At 43.0% G+C, this 22942-nt stretch overlaps 2 protein-coding genes across 2 annotated transcripts in view; one reads left to right on the top strand and one right to left on the bottom strand.

Annotated features, from left to right (window-relative positions):
* Positions 1–22942, top strand: part of dnah9 (dynein, axonemal, heavy chain 9) — a 187644-nt gene that overhangs the window by 14364 nt on the left and 150338 nt on the right. The window contains exons 13-20 of the mRNA XM_074663038.1: positions 613–756; positions 2876–2984; positions 10459–10700; positions 12085–12220; positions 20395–20591; positions 21411–21673; positions 21928–22089; positions 22602–22824. Of these exons, the coding sequence (XP_074519139.1) occupies positions 613–756; positions 2876–2984; positions 10459–10700; positions 12085–12220; positions 20395–20591; positions 21411–21673; positions 21928–22089; positions 22602–22824 (1476 nt within the window). The remainder of the gene's footprint in view (positions 1–612; positions 757–2875; positions 2985–10458; positions 10701–12084; positions 12221–20394; positions 20592–21410; positions 21674–21927; positions 22090–22601; positions 22825–22942) is intronic.
* Positions 15995–17626, bottom strand: LOC141784924 (E3 ubiquitin-protein ligase TRIM11-like). Its single transcript, XM_074662897.1, has one exon. It carries the CDS (start codon positions 17624–17626, stop codon positions 15995–15997), a length of 1632 nt encoding a protein of 543 aa, XP_074518998.1.

Below are 22942 nucleotides of genomic sequence, written 5' to 3' on the forward strand. Positions count from 1 at the left end.
GCTGCACAGTAAAGCCTCTATAAGTTCTTGTTTTTGTCTCTGACAGGCTCAGGTTGTTAGTCTCAGTGTCTTAAAACAAAAAGATCCCTACAGCAGAAGACATGTCTTTATCCCCTCTTTAAATCAACAACTCAAGCTTAACTTTGCAGCACACGCCTTTGCTCGTCTACTACAGAGCCCCCAAGGGGTCACTGCAAGAATTTCCTTCATTGCAATGGATGGGAGCAGCCAAACATCCTTTTCCTGTTGCCAGGAGGACCACGCCTCCTTTTGGATGAAACAGGGGGTGTGAACGTGCTGTTGGTGGATAATAAATCAGTGGCAGCCCGTGACTCAGAGCTGCTGCGCTCTTCAGCTCATCAAACAGACATAAAACAAAGTTTGTGGTTGTGTCTTCTGAATAAAGTAGGTTTAAGACAGAGCAGTTAGAGATTAAGAGGAGCTTTAAGCTGAAAGCACGTACCAAAGACTTCTCGGTCATAACTTGGGTCAAAAGTTTCCAACTGATGAAACAAGGCTCTGTAGTAAAGAATCATTGTCAGACACTGCCCACAGTTTTCACTCTGTGATTCTCATTCAGTGCTTCTTGTTCTCCTGTCCGTCTCTGTCTAGCTGGCGTCCGTGCTGAGGGAAGTGAAATATCTGGCCAGACAGACTGAGGTGATCCCTGAAACTGCAGTGCAGCTCTACAGCACCAGGGGGCAGCTGTGGCAGTATGTGGCCAACCTGGAGCTTGCAGTGAACGCATATAACAAGGTTGGTTTGGATCATGGGTGGGTCCAGGGAGTTATTAGGAGGGTTAGCCCCCCCACTTCAGACTTCCCACCCTAGTGGACTGGTCTAGAGTACTACTCGGGGCGGCTGTGACTCAGTTTTCAGGGCTCGAGACTGCAACCAATTTTTCAGCGTGTGCGAGTAAAAATTTCACATGGTCGCGTTCGTGTGACTGCATGTCTTGATGCTTCCTCTTTCACAGTCACTGTACAAGACATTGTGGTTTGAATTCTCCCTCTCTTTCACGGGCTCAGTCAGTCTCCTCCACCTGAACCCTCTGCTGTTCTGAAGAGAGCGCCGTCGCATACACGCACACACACCGAAGACGGACAGAACTTCACAACGCAAACTTAAAGTTGGGGGATAATCAGGAGAAATAACAAGCCAGGATAACACTGGGGGAAAGAGTTAAAAAATGGGAGACTCTCTCCATATTCAGGAGTGTGAGCAGCCTGCCAGCACTCCTGATTGGTAAAAGTGAGTTCATGTATGACACAGACTGACAAAGACAAAAACTAAAGACATTTTATCCATCATTTTAGGTTATTTTAATAAATTCACTGAAGAACTTTAGTTACTGTTTTATGAAATGCCTCTTTTTTATTTTTTATTCTAACAAAATTGTTTTGTTAACCTTAATAACCCTGAATGTTTTCTTGTCTTCCTTTAAAGTTACATAAAACAAATAACCTGTCTTGTCAACTAGTGCTTGTTGCAAACTTCATATATACAATAAAATATTGAGCATAAACCTTAGCTAGAGTTACCCCCCCCCAAAAAAAACAAAACAAAACAAAACAAAACAAAAAAAACCAAAACAAAACAAACAAAAAAAAAACAACAACAAAAAAAAGGAAATAGTGTGACCAAATCATGTGCTGGTGCGACCAACTGAGAAAGTTGGTCGCACCAGTGCTACCAGTGAAAAAGTTAGTGTAGAGCCCTGGTTGTAGAGTCGTCGCCCCCTCAATCGGATGGTCATGGGTTCGGTTCCAGTCCTTAAGCAAGACACTGAACCCTGAGTTACTCCCACTGTTGGTCAGTGGAGTGTGGATGGGTGTGAATGTGTAGGTTGAAGCTAATGGTTCTCCATAGAAGCCTTCGCCCTCAGTGTGTGGATGTGGTGTGGTTGAGACTGAATGAGGCTGGCAGTGTAAAGTGCTTTGAGTGGTCTGAGAGACTGGGAAAGCGCTATGTGTGTACTGGTCCATTTACTCATCAGGTCTTGGTCTTGTCAGGGGGGGTATTTTCCCTGAATATTCAGAGAATGAATCCTTAAGATTTGATCTGCAGGCCTTCTTTGAACCTCTTGGGTCATGTTTCCACTGTCCTTCTCCACGTTGCGTGGATAAAACATGAAATGTTAACGTCTGGGCAGCCTGGAGCTCCTGCCTCCAGGCGTGTTTTGCATTTTGTGTCCCACCTGTGGTAAACATGTTTTGTTTTCAGGTTTTTAGTGCGCTTCACATCCTTGAGGAGCTGCTACCAAGGCTGAAGTTTTTTTTGTGTGTCTGAGGGTATTTTTTAATGTCAGAGTGATGACATGTATGCAGCTGCTGTCACTGCTCAGCTCTCAGAATTTACAGTATGAGTCAGATGATGCTCTGTAGGATGGGCGGTATGTTTGTGTGGATCTACTTAATAATTTAAATACATGTTAGCACATAAATAGTCTCCTCTTTGCCTCACACTCTTTCAAACAGCTGATTTGTCGCTCTTAACAGGATCTGAGCATGTAGGCAAAATGGCAATTTCAATAATGTGGTCTTAAACAATGTGAGAGCAATCAGAGCTGTAATTAACTCAGACTCACAGAGGACAGCTCGCCCACATGAATCACTGCTGACTCAACCGCACCATTACTTTTTAAAAACACAGCTTTTCACCGCTCCAGGAAGCAAAAAGTTCAAGTCCAATTAAATCCCAGCAACGTGGAAGGATCCAGAAACATTGACTTTAATGAGGATGTTTGATGCTCGGGGCTTTCTGCGGCCGCACACTTAAAACACACTTCTACTAAAATTAGATTTCTGTTTGCTCTGAGTGTGGGCTGAAACTACGTCACACCCGTCTCTTTGTCTGTCTGTCTGTCTGTCTGCAGGTGATGCTCTCTGTGCTCGATTTGGAGAAACCTCTGCTTCATGGTCAGCTCAGGGACATCAATGCTCAGCTCAAACAGGCCGAGGAGAGTCTGAACTGGAACAGTGACGGTGAGGCCCGGAAGACTAACAAATTCAAATGACCCTGATTGATTGATTGATTTATTGATTTTTTATTCAACCCTTGTGTGTTTCTTTATGACCCTTTGAGGAAAAAACCTGCTAAATATGACAAATGCCTGTGTTTCCTCAGATCTTTCAGTCAACTTCAGTCCTCTTCAAAAACACCAAATATTTCTTTATTTTCAGGGAAAATGGAAAAAAACACTTCTCAAGTATTTTTTACTGTGACTCTCTCTCTCTCTCTCTCTCTCTACACACACACACACACACACACGCACGCATGCACGCACGCACACACACACGCGCGCACACACACACACACACACACACACACACACACACACACACACACACACACACACACACACACACACACACACACACACACACATATATAAATACCTTCTACACTAGCAGTCCTACTTTTTTGACCCAAATCCCGTCTGTAATAGGCAGTAGCGAAAACTTGGAAAATCTGCAGTATACTAAAAATCCCTGGATGTCCTACTGATCCAAGAAAATTCCTTAGTATACAATGGACTGGTGTACTTGGCATACTGTTTCCCATGATGCACAGCTGTATCGCTGTTTGTCTATGTGGGTGTCAGGTTTTGGTGAATTACCATCATCTACTGGAATAAGTCAGCATTATGACTACAATACAACAACACTAACGTTAGACCGTCTGTGAGAAGTGATGAGAAAGAAACACAAGTTAACCTTGTTACTTCCAGTTCTAAAAGAGGCATTTACTCCTACTAATTCATTAAAGCCCATATAAAACACTGATTCACTTTTATAAACCACACATGGATTACAAGGAAGAGGTTTTTCCATCAGCTGTAAAAATAAAAATCCCTTCCAGATTTGTTTTCAGAACAAAATAACTTTTGGTGTAAGATTAAAAATCAAATATTATGATTCTGCTGTAATATGATAAACAAAACAACTTAAATTCCAAGATCTACTCAAAGTTAGTTTGGTACATCTATAATAAAGGCAAATAAAATCCATGATCTGTAGCTCCATTTTCTGGAACTGGAAACCAGAGTAGTATACTGTAAAACAGACCCAACAGAACAGACAAACTGCATACTACATGCTAAAGCAGTAGGTAGTATGTGGTGCAACAAATCATCATTGATCCGTGATCTATTCGGATCGACGTAATCGGTTCGGCACACACGTGACCCGCGGATTGAAAAAAAAAGCAGCAGAGAAGGGAGGTGTGCAGACATGGCAAGCGGAGGAGAGGAGGAGCTTGAACGCCCCGCGACACACTGGCCATACACACCATGCCGTGCTTAAAGTGATACTCCGGGATGGAACAAGTTGGGTCCTATCACAAGGTTTAGGGCAGAAATTATCCCTACAGCAGTGATTTTTTGCAGCAGAAGCCCAGAGCGCTTGCACCAAACACCCCCTCCCTGCTCGTCTGCTCGTCTGCCGGTTATGGCCCCATCTGAGTGCAGACTCAGACCGGGCCATATTTTACTTGACCCAAAACACAAATAAACGGACTCCCATCGAAAAAATCTGGCATCTGTCTGCATTCACGCTTTATTTAGAGAATTTTCAGCACATTACTTTCACACAAAAACACAGCTAAATAAGGCTCTAGTTCTCATCCTGTCGTAAAACGTCGCTACCTCCGCTGCAGAGCCACAGCTGGCTATGAGGCACTCGCCGCTATCAGTCTACGAGCGCGGTGTGCCAGATATAAACAAACGCGGGTAGTCTGCCAGGACGAATTATAACAACGTAAAGATGAGTGATTATGAGAGCGAGGACGACCTGCCGTTCACTTTGCATTCCATTCCCATATTGTTTATATCTATTTGTTTATATCTGAAAAAAAATCTGAAATTATAAGCTCAGGTTCTTTCCTTCTCCTTGTTTGAAGGAAGATGTCTTCTAATGTTTCTTTGAATTCTATTTTATTAATGGTCTTTCAACCAATATTAAAAGGAGACATGCCTTTTTATGTTGCTGTTGCACTTTAAGTTGATTTTTGGTTCATTGTTACATTTTAAAGGAAGGAGATATGCCTATATATTGCACTTTAAATTGTTTTTCATTAATCACTATGTTATAAAGAAGATATGCCTTGTGCACTACTTTTATATATTTAATTTAATAATTGAAGTGTTTAAAAAACGGACAAAACTTGTTTATTTATTTTTATTTTTTTGCTTTTTGCGATCCGAAAAATGATCGGATCCGTGACTATTGATCCGAGGAACGATCCGATCTGTGAGTTTTGTGATCCGTTGCACCACTACTTAGTATGCAGTGCCTACTACATACTACATTCACATGTAGTATGTAGTAAGCAGTTTGGGAAAACAGCCTCTATCTCCATATCTATCTCTATCTCTGTTTCTGTGTGTGGGGTTTAAGTCAATTGGAGACTTAATGGCTCCCAGCCAATCAGGAGAAACCTGGCAGAGCCTACATGACACATGAGGTGATTGGCAGAGCAGTGATAGGGTGGGTCCTCCTCCGTCTTCAGGAGCTAGCAATGAAAGCTATGTGAGCCTGAGTGCAGTGTTATGCCGCGGCCACACCAAACGCGAACACGCGAATTTACTCGCCCGAATAGCCCGTCACGCGCCGTGTGAACGCCCGAGTCTCGCCGCTGGACTTTTTTGACAAGCTGAGGCGCGAACACGCGAATGCGCGGTACTGTGCATGCGGAGTAGAGAGCTCGTTCATTTAAAGACCGAAAGTCCAAAAGAGCATCTGAAAAACAATGAGCTGTGGTTTCCAAAGCATGACAGGAGAGTGTGTGAAAGCTTTGGAGATCACAATCAATGCCTGCTGCCTCTCCCTGGTAATCCACCAGCCCTGCTTGGCTGTTCCCTGCGATCTCATCACCGATCCCCCGAACCTCCGACCCCCCGTACCCCCGACCACCCGAACCCCTGACCCATGTTCCCGGAGGTCTCCCTGGAGATAATGACGGGGTGGAGGAAAGAGAGGAGCACAGAGAACTTCCATCTTTTCCCTGGCTCTGCCCCTGCCCCGCTCTTTCCTCCTCTCTATCAGGCTTAAAACTCAGCTGAGGAAAACACAGTCGGACTCAGTGATGACCCGTGCAGGCAAATCCAGCTGGGAACGAATGTTTTCAGAACTTACATTCAAAACCTGTCTCCTCAGAGACTTTCAACCAAGCCTGCTCCTGTTTTTTTGGTCTCTGTAGAGTACACACGTCGTATCGTATAACTCTGGATGATGACACACCACACAGATTATTTTCTCCTCCATCTTCCAGCGGAGTTGGAGCCGGAGCAGGCGGCAGTTGCCCCCCAACGTCGTCAAAACAATGACATCGTGGGGGAATATTTTGAACTTGAGCGAATTCGCGTCTACCGCCCAAACGCGTGAACGCTCTAAACGCGCGAATCGCGCCGCCCGAGGCGAATCGGCGGCTGAATGCGTCTTTGCATTGACTTTGTATGTAATTGCGCCGCAAATTCGCGTTTGGTGTGGCCGCACCATTAGAGAGCTGCTGTGTTGCTGAATGCTTGAATTTCTGACTGAAAGATAACACGCTTGGCCTTCATGTGTCCATTAATGTGTGTTCAAAGACATTATCATCAATACAAATGGAATATTTGGGAACAAATATTTGAAAATACAAAGATTTACCTGATTAACAGAAACGTCACCGCCTACCCGTTGTACCTCCTGCCCCTTTTGAAGACCTAGCTGCTCTAAAAAATTAGTAATAACAATGGATCAAAATCAATTTATTACTCATATTATGTATATTAAAGCTTGATATTTTAAAAAGTCCCCAGCCCTCCAACACTTATAATATCAAATGTAACTTATTATTATTATTATTATTTTTTCATATAAACAATGAAATTGTGTCATAAAATAGACATTTAAATGGTTAAAATAGTAAGATAATTAAATATTTGATATAGCAGTGTATTGTTGACCTTGGAAAAAAACTGAAATATCAATTTTAAGAAAACTTCTTAGAAAATGTCTTTCCAGGTGGAGTAACAGAACCAAAATTAAGTCCAAACATGGAGCAAAAACATAACGAACAAAAACATAACTGCTCAATCACAAGAGTTGATTCGACGGGTAATTCTTGGGTAACTAACTTATGTGTCAGTAAGAGTGTGGAGCAGCTGAAAACCAGTTTAATCTTTTAAAAGGAGAGATGACTTTTCCAGTCTGTGGAATGATCCCTGTTCATCAAGGACAACAAGCCAAGGCTCTGTTTTATGTGCGTCACTTGTTTCCACAGACCAGAAACTTCAGGTGAGAATGTGTTAGGATGTAGAGACAGCTGTTAAACTGACCTCTCAGATCCTGTGTAGCTGTTAACAGAGTATGACAAGCCCTTTTGACATTTAATAGACATAATAATAGTCTGGATATTTAATACAGATATCCGCAATTCAATTCTTCCTAGTCAAACTGAACATTTCAGATATCCACAATGACATTATTCCTATCCACAATTATAACTTCAGGTATCCACAACTTAATTCCGCCTAGGACAAATCACGCCCTTTCCCCCATTCATGTGTGTGGGGTTTCTCATTACAGATATCTTAAATTGAATTATGGATAACCACAATGTGAGATGTGGATATCTGCAACTAAATTATGACTATCCATAATTCTAGTATCTACAATTTCCTTCTGGCTAGTCACAATTCCAAATCAAGATATCTTCAACCCCCTTCCATTAAAGATATCTATCATAGCATTTATAGATATCTATAACGGCATTTTGACTAGTCAAAATGCCGTTATAGATATCTTGAACTGGAATTACATTTTGACTAGTCAGAATGAAATTGTAGATATCTGCAACTAGATTTATGGATAGCCATAATTTATTTGCAGATATCTATAATCAAGTTACAGATATCTTTAAATTAGTTGTGGTTAGAGATATCTCAAATTCGAGATATCTTAAACTTTTATTTATACTAGTCAAAATGTAATTACAGATATCTTGAATCAGAGTTTCGACTAGGCAAATTGATGTTGCAGATATCTGTGATGATGACAAAATTTATGACAGGTATGGGAGGAGGGGCTTGCTGCAGTGAATGTAGCTCTTGTTCCCCACAAAGTCCCTGATTATAAATTCGTTCTATTTCATGGCATTTTCTAAACATCTTGTCGATGACCGCAATCGCCATTTCTTCTGCTAAGAAAACTGTTAAAATGATTTTTTCTCTTCTCTCCTCCAGTTTATTTGGGTCAATATCCAATGGGAAGCCTTGCATGTCCAGCATCATAAACACATTTCTGACAGTCAAAATCACATTTAAGATATCTTTAACTGTTATTCTGGATAGTCAAAATTGAATTAGAGATATCTGCAAGTAACATTTAGGATGCGTGACGAGGTGAAGGGCAGCTTTCAGGGAGTCATTGCAGATATCTGTAACTCAGTTTGGACTAGTGGAAACTGAGTTACAGATATCTCTAACTGTCATTGTGACTAGTCAAAACTGAATTATAGATATCTCCAACTGTATTTTTGACTAGTCAAAATTGAATTTTGACTAGTCATAATTATGTTGTTGATATCTATAATGTTAATTCCAGAGAGTCAAATGTAGCTATTAAATGTTAAAAGGGCTTGCCATAACAGAGGACTGAATGCATTCTGTGTGTTCCAATCTTCGCATCCACCAGTTTCCTAAACACAACCTCAGCTTGTCAAACACAAACAGAGGGTACAGCTTTTACTCCAAACCATGTCCACAGATACTGCATTCAGGTCTGCAAAAAGAAAAACACTGGAAAGCAGAATCTTTTGAAAGAGGCATAAAAGTAAAGGGGTTGGCTCCGAGCGCCTCTTAAGGTCTGCTCAGGAGAAACGGAGGGAGAGTTTTTCAGCACATTTCCAAACAAGGTCAGCAGAAAAACACAATCAGGAGCAAATTCACTCCTGCAGAGAAACCAGGCAAATCAAGACAAATTTATCTGTTGATGTGATTTGAATTGTTTTCCCATTGGAGTGAGGATTCCACTAAAAAAGAAAACAGGCCTGTTAAAGGTTTGCTTGTCTGCTTGCAGTCAGACCTGAAATGGCCAGAGTGTTTACAAATCTGCAGCTTGATTCTGACAACCTTTAGAAATGTCTACTACAAACTTATAATCTCAATACATGAATGTGTGAAACATGTCTGTGTTTACATGCATTAATGCATGGATCAGTCTGTGGTTTTGAGTTAGTCCTGCCTTATGACGTCTTCCTTCTGTAGTTTGGATTACTGTCACTGCTCCTGCTTCCTCTCACATCACTGCTGTATGCATTGAGAACACCACCACTGTCAATCAGAGGTTTCTTTGCAGGAAATGACATTAAGAAGTCCACACAGAGGGTGTTTTTGAGTTAATTCTTTGAAAAAGAAAAAGCCCCTTAAAACTTACTTTAAATATGATTCACCTGGAAAGTTAATTAAAATGTCTTATTCACTATATTTTAAGACAAAATTAGGATGCCCGGGTTGCATTGAATTAATGAAAAGGAAATATTTTCTTACTCTTAAAGCAGCCCATATTTTCTTTTTAGCTCCTTATGTCCCAATACATGCCATTTTTTGGATTTGTTGAGTAAATGTGACAAATATTAAGACATTATTTTAGATGCTAGACAAAACAGTGTTTTAGTTTTGAGTTGTAGTTTAGTGATGTTAAAGCAGAACCTTTCAAAGCTCTCTTTCTGTGTTTTTGTGTTTTTTTTATTTAAAGTAGTGCCGGTCTACAAAGAAATCGCAAGGTGAAGCAGGTTTTTCCGTGTATGAAATATTCACAGGTTGTAGTAGAAGTGCTGCACCCTGGATCCTCCTCCTGGTGTTTTCCCTCCGCTTCTGTGGTTTGAGGAGCAGAGCTGCTCTGTTTCTCTGACGTGGAGTAAACAGAGAGGCTTTGCATTCGGAGAATCATAGAAGAAGAGCAGCAGAGGTATTCAATCATTGATAAGCTCTTCTGACTCTCTGCTGGCAGGCACACTCCGGGTTTCCCAGCAGAGTGAGGTAGAGATGAGCCCAGTGTTTACGGTGCAGGTTGATGTGTCGTACAGTCACAGTCCTTCTACAGAGGGCAGAGCGTTTTCTGCTCTGTGCTGTGTGTGTGTGGTTTCTGGTCAGCACAGTGTGAGTTTTTTGTCCTCTGAGATATTTGTAGTAATAAATGGAAAATAGACGCCAAAAACAGCTGCATGGTTCAATTTTTGATCTCTGCCACTGAATAAAAATAAACTTGGTGAAACTGCAAAAAGGAAAAAAAAGACAAAAACAGGGACATATTTGTCAAACAAATCTAAACTGCTCCATGGGAGATGTTAGAAAGTGTTCAAGGATGTTTAACATGTGCTGTGGCTCCTTCACACACTCCCTCCATCTTTATTCTCTGATTTCTTCCTGTCTTTCATCACAAACCTCTCATCTCTCTCACACATTCTCCCCTCCAGGGGTTTGGCCGTACATCCAGGGGGTACGGACCTCCATCTGCGACCTGGAGAGTCGACTTCAGAGGACCAAAGACAACGTGGAGGAGATGCAGAGCTGCATGCGCTCCTGGGTCAGCCCCGTGTTCGACAGGAAGGAGGGCAAGAAGGACGCTCTGCTGAGTCTGGAGGACCGGGCAGAGAGGCTGGACCGGTTCTATGGTCTGATCAAGTCCTCTGGAGAGAAGATCCACTTCCTCCTCAAGGTGATTATTCCTGTGAAAAGTGATTTTCAGCTCTTTGACCCGATCCTGTTTGAACTAATCGACTGTGAAAACTTTAATTACTACCCCAGGCTTTTCTTTCTTCAGTCTATGAACTCATCCTGTCTTTATTTCTTTAGGAGGAGAGGCCTTTCATTTAGTTAGACATAAGTCAGGCACAGCAAAGATGGAAAAGATACAATAGTTCAGTTATAAGTGAAAAATATAGAATAGAGAATAGAATAGAATAGAAAATACTTTATTTATCCCCGAGGGGAAATTCAGGAGTCACCGCAGCATTTAAGAAAACAAAAGAAAGAGTATAGAAAGTGCAAAAATGTCCATAAGAAATTAGATGACGACATCCCGTCCACCACTCGTCCACCACTCTCCAGCCCAGCCAGTCTCCACCTCCACAGGGTCCAGGACTGAGCCTCCCCAGCAGTCTGTTCAGTCTCTGTCTCCTGGATCCTGTCTGTTCGCAGCAGGCGAAGCTCCTCCAATGTGGGGCCGGCGTCTGATGTCTGCTCCGTCAGCCACGTCCGTGAACAGCACGATGCGGCTGGGTTAGCACGGCTAGCTCGTCCATCCCCCGGAGCGAGATCCCACGTTCCCAACAAGGATGGATGGAAGGACAGGTCCACGTCGTCACCTCCCAGCTCACATCCGAGAACAAGCACGTCGTCCTCACCTCCTCCTCCTCAGCTCGAGGGAAATCATCAAGCCCTACACTAGTTAGCATTTACATGCTACAGGCTGCTGACAGCTAATTTTGCATGTAAACAATGCAGCCATGGTTACATGTAGGATCTCCAGACAAACACAGGAGAAAAGTAGTAAAAAAATACGGCCAAAGCCACAAAAAGTTTGGTGTCCGTGACCGACAACGAACCACACAAAGTGATGATCCACTCCAAACACAAAGACGACGAAAAAGAGACGAAAAAACCACAAGAAACGGACAAAGACGAGAGAGCTGCTGCAACAGGCAGCTACCCGGGTAGCGCCTAGCAACCGAGATATGGTCAAAATGTCTTTTTTAAAGATATTTATGGACAAAAATTATGTTTGAAATGACAAGAAAAAAAAAACTGCCACTTTGGTAAAAAAAAATAAGGTACTCTTGAATTTTCTTGAAGTAAAAATAAATAAAATAACTGAACTAGTACATTTTTGCATATGAAAAAGATCCTCATATGACATGAAATAATCCCATTTATGAGTCTGGACACAGCAGATGGTTACTGTTGCAGTTTTAGAGGCTAAATATAGGTTTCACTCACATTTCATTCTTTGGTGGTTATTGTAAAGTTTGAATTTCCTGGCTTGCTTCCCGTGATTTTCTGAAGCTGTCTTGGTGTTGGTGTCCTTCTGTATCTCCTGTCAGAGTAACCTGGACCTGTTCAGAGCAGAGCCGACCTCAGATGAGTGGAAGGCCTACGTTGAGTTCATCGACGACATGGTCATCGATGGGTTCTTCGACAGCATCGAGTGCTCGCTGAAGTTCTTCCTGGACAACACGGGTAGGACATGTTTAATGCTCTTAGCCACACTCTCTTCCTGATGTGTCTTGAAATGATGGTGTCAGTGCTGATGCCTCAAAGCCAGAGTGTCTCTGCCAACTTTTAATGCTGTGTCCAAATATTGAGATGAGCGGGTTCCTCAGAGAACGTCCTCCAGTGAGCTGGAGCTCATCTCAGTAACACCCTCAGGAGATTTGATGTCAGCTGAAAATCTGCTTGGTATCAGCCAGCCTGGATTGGTCCAGACATGAAGCTGGAAGGATTCTGGTTCACCACAGAGGTTTTTGGGGACAGCTAGAATAGCAGGATTATAATTGGTTTCTGTATCTTCAGTGTGTCCTGGATCCACTTCCTCACCGCACCCCGAAACTGTTGTGCTTTGTCACAAAGCCAAAGACGGTGGAGGAGTGTTCCCTGTTCCTTCCCGCACTGGATACAGATGTCTAGACTAACAGGACTGTATTCAGTGAGTCACTCTGGGGTGGTGTTCTCATCAACCAGTCAAACTCAGTGTTGGGAATACCGGCTTTAAAATAACAGCGTTACTCACACCGTTACTTTTTCCAGTAACAGGTTATCTAATTAATTACTATTTCAGAGTTTATAATGTTGTTACCACCAGTGAAATGAGGCGCATTACTCTGTATCTGACCTGGCTCGCTCAGCCAGGCACAGAGAGGAGCTGTTGCTAAAATGTGGGAAAAGCGTCAGACACACAAGTAATGATGAGAACAATCATGTTGACACATCTTTAACAAAGAGCTGATGCTAAAGTCAACTTATCAGCAACAAATATCACACAGCTACCTGTGTGTGTCTGTGTAACCTGCAGTCAGAGAGGAGCTCCTGCAGCATCTTTGGATCAAACCAGCTCTCGGAAGAGGGGTGGATGCTTTTTGAGGTTTGAATGTGCAGCACATGAAGCCGACTTGTTTTGACTTGAAAAAATAGCAGAAGCTGCGTTTCCATTACACTTTTTTCTAAATAAAAGCGATATTTCTGAAGTTTCGATAAATAACAATTTCGCCTTGCCAGTGTTTCCATTACGTCCAGAAATGCGCATAACATTAGTAAAGTAAAACATAATGTCCATCCGGACGCTGCACTCGTGATGATGCCGTTTCTTGAACATGAGTGTTTTTATTCACTGCTCAAACTGTCGGTCGTGATCATGCGAACTTAAAACAGGCACGAACAAAACACTGAATGAAGATCATCATCTCCAGCTCACATACTCTCACTCACGCACACAGACCTCCGCCCCTCCCTCCTGCTGCTCTCTGACCCACTCACAGCCGTCCTGCCAGAGTCTGTTTGTGTGGCAGTGGACACATACAAGGAGGTGAGGGAGGTGCGTTGTTATGACAATGTGACATTTTTTTGAAAAAGGTGTTTCCATTGCACTTTTGCGAGAAACTTCAATATCAAAACTTCAATATCAAAACTTCTGAAAAACCACCTCATGAGAGCATAAAAAAACTTTATATTTTAGAGGTTTTTCAAAAATGTGCTGTTTCCATTATCATTTTTTCATTGCGATTTTTGCATTTTGCCCAGTTCTAGGTGTAATGGAAACACAGCTAGAGATGACAGGACCAGATTTAAAAATAAGGGTTTAATCTGGAGAAATTACAAGTCAGGAGTGGAGCCAGAGACAGGGTGAAAAAGCAGAAGAATCCCTCCTAAATCAGGAGAGTTGTCAGGTCTATCTGACCTGGATCACTCAGCCAGACTCAGGACAGGAGCTGCAGATTTAATATGAGTGAGTGCTGAGAGGTCTGTGGGTTAAAACTGGAGTTTTCAGGATGGGAGTGAACAGACACCACTTCAACGTCAGAGATGGAAAAGACAAAAACAGACGTGAACATTATGTCCCAGAGCAAAACCTGCTCATAAACTGACTTCTTCTGCAAAATATAAGGTTTTTCTAAAAAGTAACGCAATAATTACTTTTCCTGGTAACTAATTACATTTATGAAGGAGTAATTCTATTACCAATTCAATTGCTTTTTAGGGAAAGTAACGAGTAACTATAACTAATTACTTTTTTTAAAGCAATTCACCCAACACTGGTCAGACTGCAGTAATTTCAGACGCGTGCTGATCATCTGTGACTGTGCTTTGGAGCACGCCCCCTCCCTTCCCCTGATGGTTATAGAATGACATTTTATAAATTACACTGTTATAATAATAATACGATAAATTTAATTATGAATTTATTATTTCCATCCCTCCACGAAGATTAAACAAAATCCCCAAAACATGAGACTTTACATGTATTTCAGTGAATCCCAGCACATTTCATTGGTCACGTGTCTTAAAAATGACGACACAGACTGAATTGACCTACACCTTGAGCCAGCCTTAAAGTAAAACTGTGTAATCATTAAAGTCTTTTATCTGCTTTATAGGTGCAGCTTTGTGTTTTGAAGCTCATTTTTAATCAGTTTACCTGCTGCTGAAACAGAAACACATTCAACAAACACACCTGTCTGTGTTCACTATACAGCAAAACGTCCATGTTTTTGTTTGCCAGCCTGTAAGGCCTGTCATTGAAGTGTGATGAGATCAGAATAAAGCTTGGCTCACACTACAGGATTCTCTGGCTGATTTAACCCTGATTCAGCCCTCCTGACAAGCGTCAGAGAAATCTGTTCCTGGACCAAAGTCAAACAGATCGATCTTAAGCCCCACGATCATCACAAAGACTCGTCTGAGCTGCTCTGATCATTTTTAAACGTTTGGTATTTATCAGGATGATTTAATCTCAATGAGGATGACAACAGACAATCAGAGAGAGCCCCTTACAAGAGACCGGACAACAGACAACACCCGCACAGACAGCTCGTGTTGTCTGCTAACCACATCTTCGTCCAGAGCTGTTTTGTCTCTTTTTACTTTTCTCTCTGCAAATCTCTACAGCCACTGCAGCACTAGTCTGCATTTCTGCGACAGTTTCACATCTGTCCCTGAGAGGTGTAATGGATGAAAGGCACTGCTTCAGACAGCTCCGCTTCTCTCTCCTCCTGTCCCACCACCAGTGCGCCAAAAACCTCAGATCAAACAACTGAGCACATGAGGTGCATCACTCTCTCTGGTCCGATGAGCTTGGTGAAAACCTGTAGTGTGTGCTGGTCAGTATTTTCAAATCTTGTTGTTAGAGTGTGCTTAAGATTTAAGAGAAGATGATCCATTATGTGTGTGATAAACCTGATTTCAGAATCTTTGAAGAGTTTTAAAATCCTCTGGTGAGAGCCAGGCTTAAAACTGAATCAAGGTGTAAAATGTTCTCTTTTGAGGAAATTGTCCCATTTTTTAAGTGAGGTTGTTCTTCAACCAGCCACAATGGATGTGTTGAGTCTATAAATGGTGTAAAACCACTCAAATCAAAATGACTGGTTGCTCCCTAAACCAGCTGAACTACGTGGCAGGCTGTGTGCTGTGTGCAGAAACACTGCAGTCTAGTTTTAGATTTTCTTTCTCTCTCAGTTTGTCGTTGTAGCAGCTGAGCTGTGCAGCATCGATCCTGGCTCATACACAAACTACATGTAACTCAAACAGTTTAAAAAATAGTGAAATATCCCTTTACAACATTAGTTTTAATCAATATCCAAACTTTTTGGCCTCACTGTCAACCCTCTTTTCCATCTCCTCTTCTGCAGTGGGCTGGCTTTGAGTTCAGTATCTTGATGGTTTTAAAATCAAATGAGGACCTTAAAATCAGAGTCAGAGAAGATTTTCATCATTTTAAAGAACTGCAGGTGTTTATTTTGTTTACACTGGCTCTGTACGTTGAACAGACATGAGAATCATGGGCTCCAGGCTTGATCCTCCCTTACTGTCACACGGCCTGAGGTATGGGTACAGGTTTTCTTTGAAGGAGCACTGAGTGAACCCATAGATCATAGTTGAAGTCCTCACGTCATAGAATTCAATGCTGTTGTTCTGGTAGTTCACAAACACGCCAACCTGCTCAACTCTTCCATGATGTACCGACATGTTTGGATTACAGTGGGTTTCAAATCTATTCTCTTTGAAAACGATCGCCCAGAGTCCAGGATTTATCCCAAACCTCGTCGTCCTCCATGACTCAGTGGCTATGCCCAGACACCAGTCAGTCTTTCCACCCACAAATACCTCAAAGTAGGACTTGGAACGGGAGAGTGCTGCGTCTCCTAGGACACCATGTATGTCCATAATGAAAGGGATCCTATACATCCCGGGTTGGTATCTAACCTGCTTCCTGTCGCTGGACACGGTGAGCGGATGGGAAACTGTTTTGGGATCCAGAAAAATGTTCACGGCATACTGTCGCAGAAAACTCAGAGAGACAATTTTTATATCTTCTGTTCCACCCCCTAGTTCTCTAATTACCCTGTTGATTTCTTTCAGCAGCTTCTGCAGTTCAGGCACAGTTTTTCTCAGACTTTCCTGACCGCGCTGAATCTCCACAAGTCTGTTGGAAGGACATTCAAGTGAGTCGGTTCTGTACTGAAGCAAAGATGTCTCTGGCACATGAAGGAGGAAGCGAACAGGGTCCTCAGCCTCTTTTAGCTCACTTATCTTGGCCTCCATATGCTCCAGCTTATTTATCTCCCTCCTCAGGCAGATGAGAAAACAACTGGCCTCCTTTTCAGCTGCTTTTTGCTTCTTCTCCATCACCTGTAGGAGTTTGACACGGCTCTGCTGAATGGCAGAGGCCAGGCTGGCCAGCTCCTGCACCATTCCTGTCCTCCCATTTTCACATTCTGTTCTGATTTTCATCACCAGCTCCTTTGTTTCTATGACCGTCTGCTGCCTTTTGGTCATCATCTGCTGCACTTCATCCTCTGTCTTCTCCAGCGCGGCCTTGGCCTCTTCGTATGCCTGCTGCACGGGTACGACGTCGTGGTCAGAGTGGTCTGAGCTGGAGCAGACATCACATAGCAAAGTGCCCTCTATCTTGCAGAACACGCTCAGGGGTTGTGTGTGCTTCTTGCAGACCCCTTCCTCCAGGTTTGGTGTTTGCTCGAGTGGCGTGTGTCTCTGCAGTCTGTCAGCTCTGTGGCGAGGCTCTGGATGTGCAGCACAGTGAGAAGTCATACACTCTGGACAGTGTTTCACTGCAGTTTCCTGGTTTTGGCCACAGCTATCCAACTCTTTGACCGGCCTCTGGATGTCAGACACTTTCAGAAACTTCAGCTGTGATGAAAGCTCTGAGATTAAAGTGTTCACGTTCAGATCAGGATGTCTTTCAAAGGTCTTCTTGCACACCGGACACTGGCGAACCCGAGGGCTTCGCCAGCAGTTGGAGATGCATGACATGCAGAAATTGTGTCCGCATGGAGTCGTGACCGGTCGCGTGAAGACATCTAGGCAGATGGGACACAACAACTGCTCCTCCGATAAAAGACTGTTGGAGGCCATTTCTGCAAAAACACAGAAAAAATCTTCACTGAAACATGGCACAAAGTCAGGAGTCAAAGTTTGTGTCATATCTGAAGCACAAGTTTTTCAGATAATCCAGATAAGCCCACGCTCCAGCACAGATTCATGCACTTCCTAGTTAGCTTAGCACAAAGCATGAGCACATTAACTAGCCAAAAAAACAACAAAATAACATTTCGGACGTGATATATAGATTAGATAAGAACACAATCTAAACAGCAAACACATTAGCTACATTTACCTGATTGTTGTAAAATCACTTCGGTTCAATCACTGTTGCAGGGTGAAAGTTATCAGCAAATCCTTTTCACACACAGCGCCTGTCAAAACAATTCAGCCCCTGTGGCATTTTTCCTGTTCTGTTGCCTCACAACCTGGAATCCAAACAGACAGATTGAGGGTTTGCATCGTTTAATTGACAGAACATAACTACATCTTCGAAGATGTTTTTTTTTTCTTCTTAGAATAGAACTTTATTTGTTATTGCAACAAGTTCAACAAAATTGCAAAGGACAACAAAATTGCAAATTCTTATTGCCAAGCAAACAGGAAAAAATAACATAGAACATCAGTGTGTGTAACTATTAACCCTCTAAAGTCTTTGTAGTTTGTTTTCTGTGCCAACAACATTTTATTGAGTTAATAAGTAAATAAATATCAAATTGACCCATGGATCTGGATTTCTCTGGACATAAATAAACATAAGTATCAATCACGTGTGACGTGACATCCATGTATTGTTTTATGTGATAAACTGAAGTAAGCCATCTAGTTTCATATTCAAATTCAAAATAATCTTTACGGGCATGAAGGTTTTTTAAACATGTTGCCAAGGCAGTGTTTGAATATAAACATATAAAAAAAAACTTTACCATCAAACACATATTAATTGAATAGAATAGAAAATAATAGAATAGAACTTTATTTGTGATTGCAACAAGTACAACAAAATTGCAAAAGCCCTTCAGTCAGTGCAAAACAGTGCAAAGTGCAAAATAGCTGCCATGTTCAGGTGCATTGATGACATGAGGTAATTGTTATATTGTCATTATATGACAACAAATGAGGTAGTGATTTTAGCTTTTGCTCAGGACCCTTACTGCTGTTGGGTAGAAACTGTCTCTGAACTGGTTTGTTCTTGTAGTGATAGACCTGTACCGCCTGCTTGACGGTCACAGATTAAACATGTGGTGTCCGGGGTGAGAGGGGTCCTGGGTTATTTTTCCTGCCTTTCGGAGGTAGCGGGAATGGTGCAGTTCTTCCCGTGTGAGGAGAGGGCAGATGGTGATGTTTTCAGCTGTGTCGATGATCCTTTGTAGAGCCACTGTGCAGCTGGTGGACCACACACACAGACAGTTCACCAGGATGCTCTCGATGGTGCACCTGTGGAAAGACACAAGCAGTCTCTGGGGGATGTTGTTCTTCCTGAGCACCCTCAGTGAGTGCAGTCTCTGCTGGGCATTTTTCAATAGCTCAGAGGTGTTCACAGTCCAGGTCATCTGTTCTGATGTTTCGTAGTTTGTCTGAGGGCAGATCAGACAGGAGCAGACAGATCTCTGACTGATGCTGCCTCGTAAGAAAGTACAGCAGCGCGAAAATACACACAGATAAGATGGACAGCAACGGATCATCAGTTTGTCTCTGCGTCCTGTAAACTGTTAATTTTGGCCTGATTAATCCATTCAAAAACCATGTTTATTCGATATCATAACAAGCAAGCTAAGTGCTCAGCTGTACGTTTCAAAGGCGCGGCACTGCGCATGGAATTTAAGGGTTAAGGTACAACATCAAGCAGAAATAAATCAAACAATAATAAAAATAACAATAAAATAAACACAAAGAATAAACTAACAATGATCTACATTGACATGGTCGTAGCTGGTTTTCATTCTCTAATAAAACCTTGTTTGCTGTCTCTGACAGTAGCCTAACTTTGGGACCAGCTGTCACATTTTGGGCTGGCAGCTGAACAGTCATGCTCTCTTCACCCAGAATCTTCTTGATCTGCTCCTCTTTGGGGAGATGAAGAAAGTCAGAGCTTGAAATTATACACTTGTGTAACAGTCTGTCTCTAATATTTGTCTTATTTGGCGAGGTGAAAAGGAAATGATCTCAGTTTCTACCTGTTCTGTGTTACAGAGCCTACAGACTCTCTGAGATACTTCTAACCTCTGGTTTCTGTACTGCCCAGTTTCTACGGCCAGTTTCTGATCAGAGAGTATGTATTTAGTGAGTGTCTGTCTCTTTCAGGACTCTTTAATAACTGTTCCATAACCTGCAGAGTTAAATTCTCTCTTCAACATGTTTTAACATTCTAATTTGTTGATGGATTGAGTTGAGGAGGCTCCTCCTCTGTCTTCAGGAGCCAGGAGTGATGCTGAGTGAAGCAGTGTGCACTGCGCAGTTTGAGCTGCTGTGTTTCCAAAGATGTCCATTTCTGACTGATGGATGACATCGCCAGCCTTCACTTCCATTGATGTGTGTTCACAGACTTCCACATGAATAAAAGTAGAAATAATATGGGAACAAATATTTGAAAATGGGAAAATAGGAATTGCACAATCAACCAAATATGTCACAAACCCCTGCAGTGCCTATGTGGACCCCCAGGGGGCCGAGGACCCCCCTGTTGAATGAAAACATCTATGTAGTCTCAAAGTTTTACCTTGACTACCACATCATGACGAATCAAAAAGGTGCAGCTGTAGTTTTTCCTTTGTTAGTTGTTTTGTTCTCTTTGATTCCAGACCAGCGAGCAGCCACAGCCCCTCTGTTCAAGGCTCAGCTGGACCTCAAGATCCCTGACATGGTGTTCAGTCCATCTCTGGAGTTTGGAGCAGGAGACGGTTTCTTTGAGCTGGTGGAGAGTCTCAGCAATGACGTTTTCAGGATGTCCTCGCTGGTTCCTCGCCTTGCCCAGCACAACCCCTTCCCTCACTATCAGGTACTGACATGGCCCCAGCACCTTAAAGTGATACTCTGGGATGGAACAAGTTGGGTCCTATCACAAGGTTTAGGGCAGAAATGACCCCTACAGCAGTGTTTTTGTGCAGCAGAAGCCCAGAGCGCTCGCACCAAACACCCCCTCCCTGCTCCTCTGCAGGTTTCCTCTGCACTCAGACGGGGCCATATTTTACTTGACCAAAAACACAAATAAACGGACTCCCACTGAAAAAAATCTGATATCAGTCTGCATTCACGCTTTATTCAGAGAATTTTCAGCATGTTACTTTCACACAAAAACACAGCTAAATAAGGCTCTAGTTCTCATCGTGTCGAAAAACGGCGCTACCTCTGCTGCAGAGCCACAGCTGGCTACGAGGCGCTCGCCGCTTAGTGTATCAGTCCGCGCGCACCGCGTGCCAGATATAAACAAACGCAGGTAGTCTGCCAGGACGAAGAGACATGATGAGAACTAGAGCCTTATTTAGCGGTGTTTTTGTGTGAAAGTAACGTGCTGAAAATTCTCTGAATAAAGCGTGAATGCAGACTGATATCAGATTTTTTTGGTGGGAGTCCGTTTATTTGTGTTTTTGGTCAAGTAAAATATGGCCCCGCCTGAGTGCAGAGGAAACCTGCAGAGGAGCAGGGAGGGGGCGTTTGGTGTGAGCGCTCTGGGCTTCTGCTGCACAAAAACACTGCTGTAGGGGTAAATCTGCCCTAAACCTTGTGATAGGACCCAACTTGTTCCATCCCGGAGTATCACTCTGAACCTGCCCCTGACTCATCTGGAGTATCTGAGAAGTGTTAAATCTCCCTTCAGGCTGACATGGAGGACATGGCTGATCTGGCAGACATGCGGCAGCTCCTCATGGAGCGCGTGCAGGGCGCCATGTCGGCGTGCTGTGAGTTTAGAAACTCTCTGGAGCGTTACAGCTACCTGTATGTGGACGACAGGAAGGAGTTCATGCGTCAGTTCCTGCTGTACGGACAGGCTCTCAGCAGCCAGGAGACAGAGGGTTACCAAGAGGACGCCATCTCAGAGAGCCCGCCCACTCTGGAGAACTTTAGAGAGCAGGTGGACGGGTGAGTGCAACGCCCAATCAGATCGCTTTCAGTTTGGATTTCACTTTATTTTACAAACGCTTCTCCCTAACTGATGCTTTTATTTAACACCCTGTGAAAATAACTTCCTACTAAAATGTGGAAACTCAGAACTTTTACTCTGTTTTGTTTTATTGACTTATTTTAACAGACAAACCTATCTTAGGGTTTTAAATTAAGGAAAGTAAGTGAGAATAATGTCTGATTACTCACCCTGAGTGAAATCTGATCTCCAGGTATGAGAGGCTCTTTGAGGAAGTCCAGGCTCTGGAGCCGGTTCAGGTGTTTCACGGATGGATGAAGGTGGACGGTCGCAGCATGAAGAGCTCTTTACTCAACATCATCAAGAAGTGGAGTTACATGTTTAAGAAGCATCTTATCGACCACGTTACCCACAGGTAAAGAGGAAGATGTGTGATCCTGTGTGTTTGTCAGCATTGATAGATCACTTTGAGTATCTGCAAAGTTACTGTGGGATGGGTCTGCAGGAGTTCAGCTTCAGGTTGAACCTCCTCAAAGCAGCTTAAACCAGCTTGAACCACTCAGAACCACTCAGAGGTGACTGATTCAAGCAGAAATATTCCTCCTTCCTTCGTCCTGTTGCTGTTAAACCCATTGGTCTTTTCTGTTTGAAAGCCATGAGTTTCTCCTCAGAGAGTTGGACAGAAGCATAAAACTTCCTGATGTTTATTCCACCCAGCTGTAAGAGAAACCCTCCTAGAGGAAATGAAGTCTGATTCTGACTTTGATTACACCATTAGTGGTCATTTTTCCCAACAGGTTTTAAAATCATTAAACATCTGGTCCAGAGGCTGAGTCCCACCCCCCCTGATGTGTGACTGATCCTGATTAAGGTCCGTTCTGACTCTAAATGCTCTTTATTGGCCTCTGTCACCTTGTGCGCCCACAGCCTGTCAGATCTGCAGCACTTCATCAGCCTGGCCGACGCTGGCCTGAGCCAGCAGGTGGAGGAGGGAGACTACGGTGGCCTGGTGGAGGTCATGGGTCACCTGCTGGCCGTGAAGGAGAGACAAAGTACCACAGACGCTATGTTTGAGCCGCTGCAGCAGACCATCGCTCTGCTGAAGGTGTACAAGCAGGAGCTGCCAGACTTGGTCTACAAACAGCTGGAGGTCTGGACTCTGCTTCTTTTCTTTCACTCTTTTCTTCTTCCTAATCACTCCTCTGTGTCTCCACTCCATCATCTGTCACTCTTGCCGTCTCCTCATCCCCTTCTCCTTCTGCCTTTCG

This window comes from Halichoeres trimaculatus, unplaced genomic scaffold (genome assembly GCF_033239565.1).
Source record: "Halichoeres trimaculatus isolate MK-OKI-2021-1 unplaced genomic scaffold, fHalTri1.1 fHalTri1_scaffold_23, whole genome shotgun sequence".
Classification (NCBI taxonomy): domain Eukaryota; kingdom Metazoa; phylum Chordata; class Actinopteri; order Labriformes; family Labridae; genus Halichoeres; species Halichoeres trimaculatus.

Coding starts and splice junctions, on each gene's coding strand:
- LOC141784924 (XM_074662897.1), bottom strand. CDS start 17,626: ATGGCCTCCAACAGTCTTTTATCGGAGGAGCAGTTGTTGTGTCCCATC.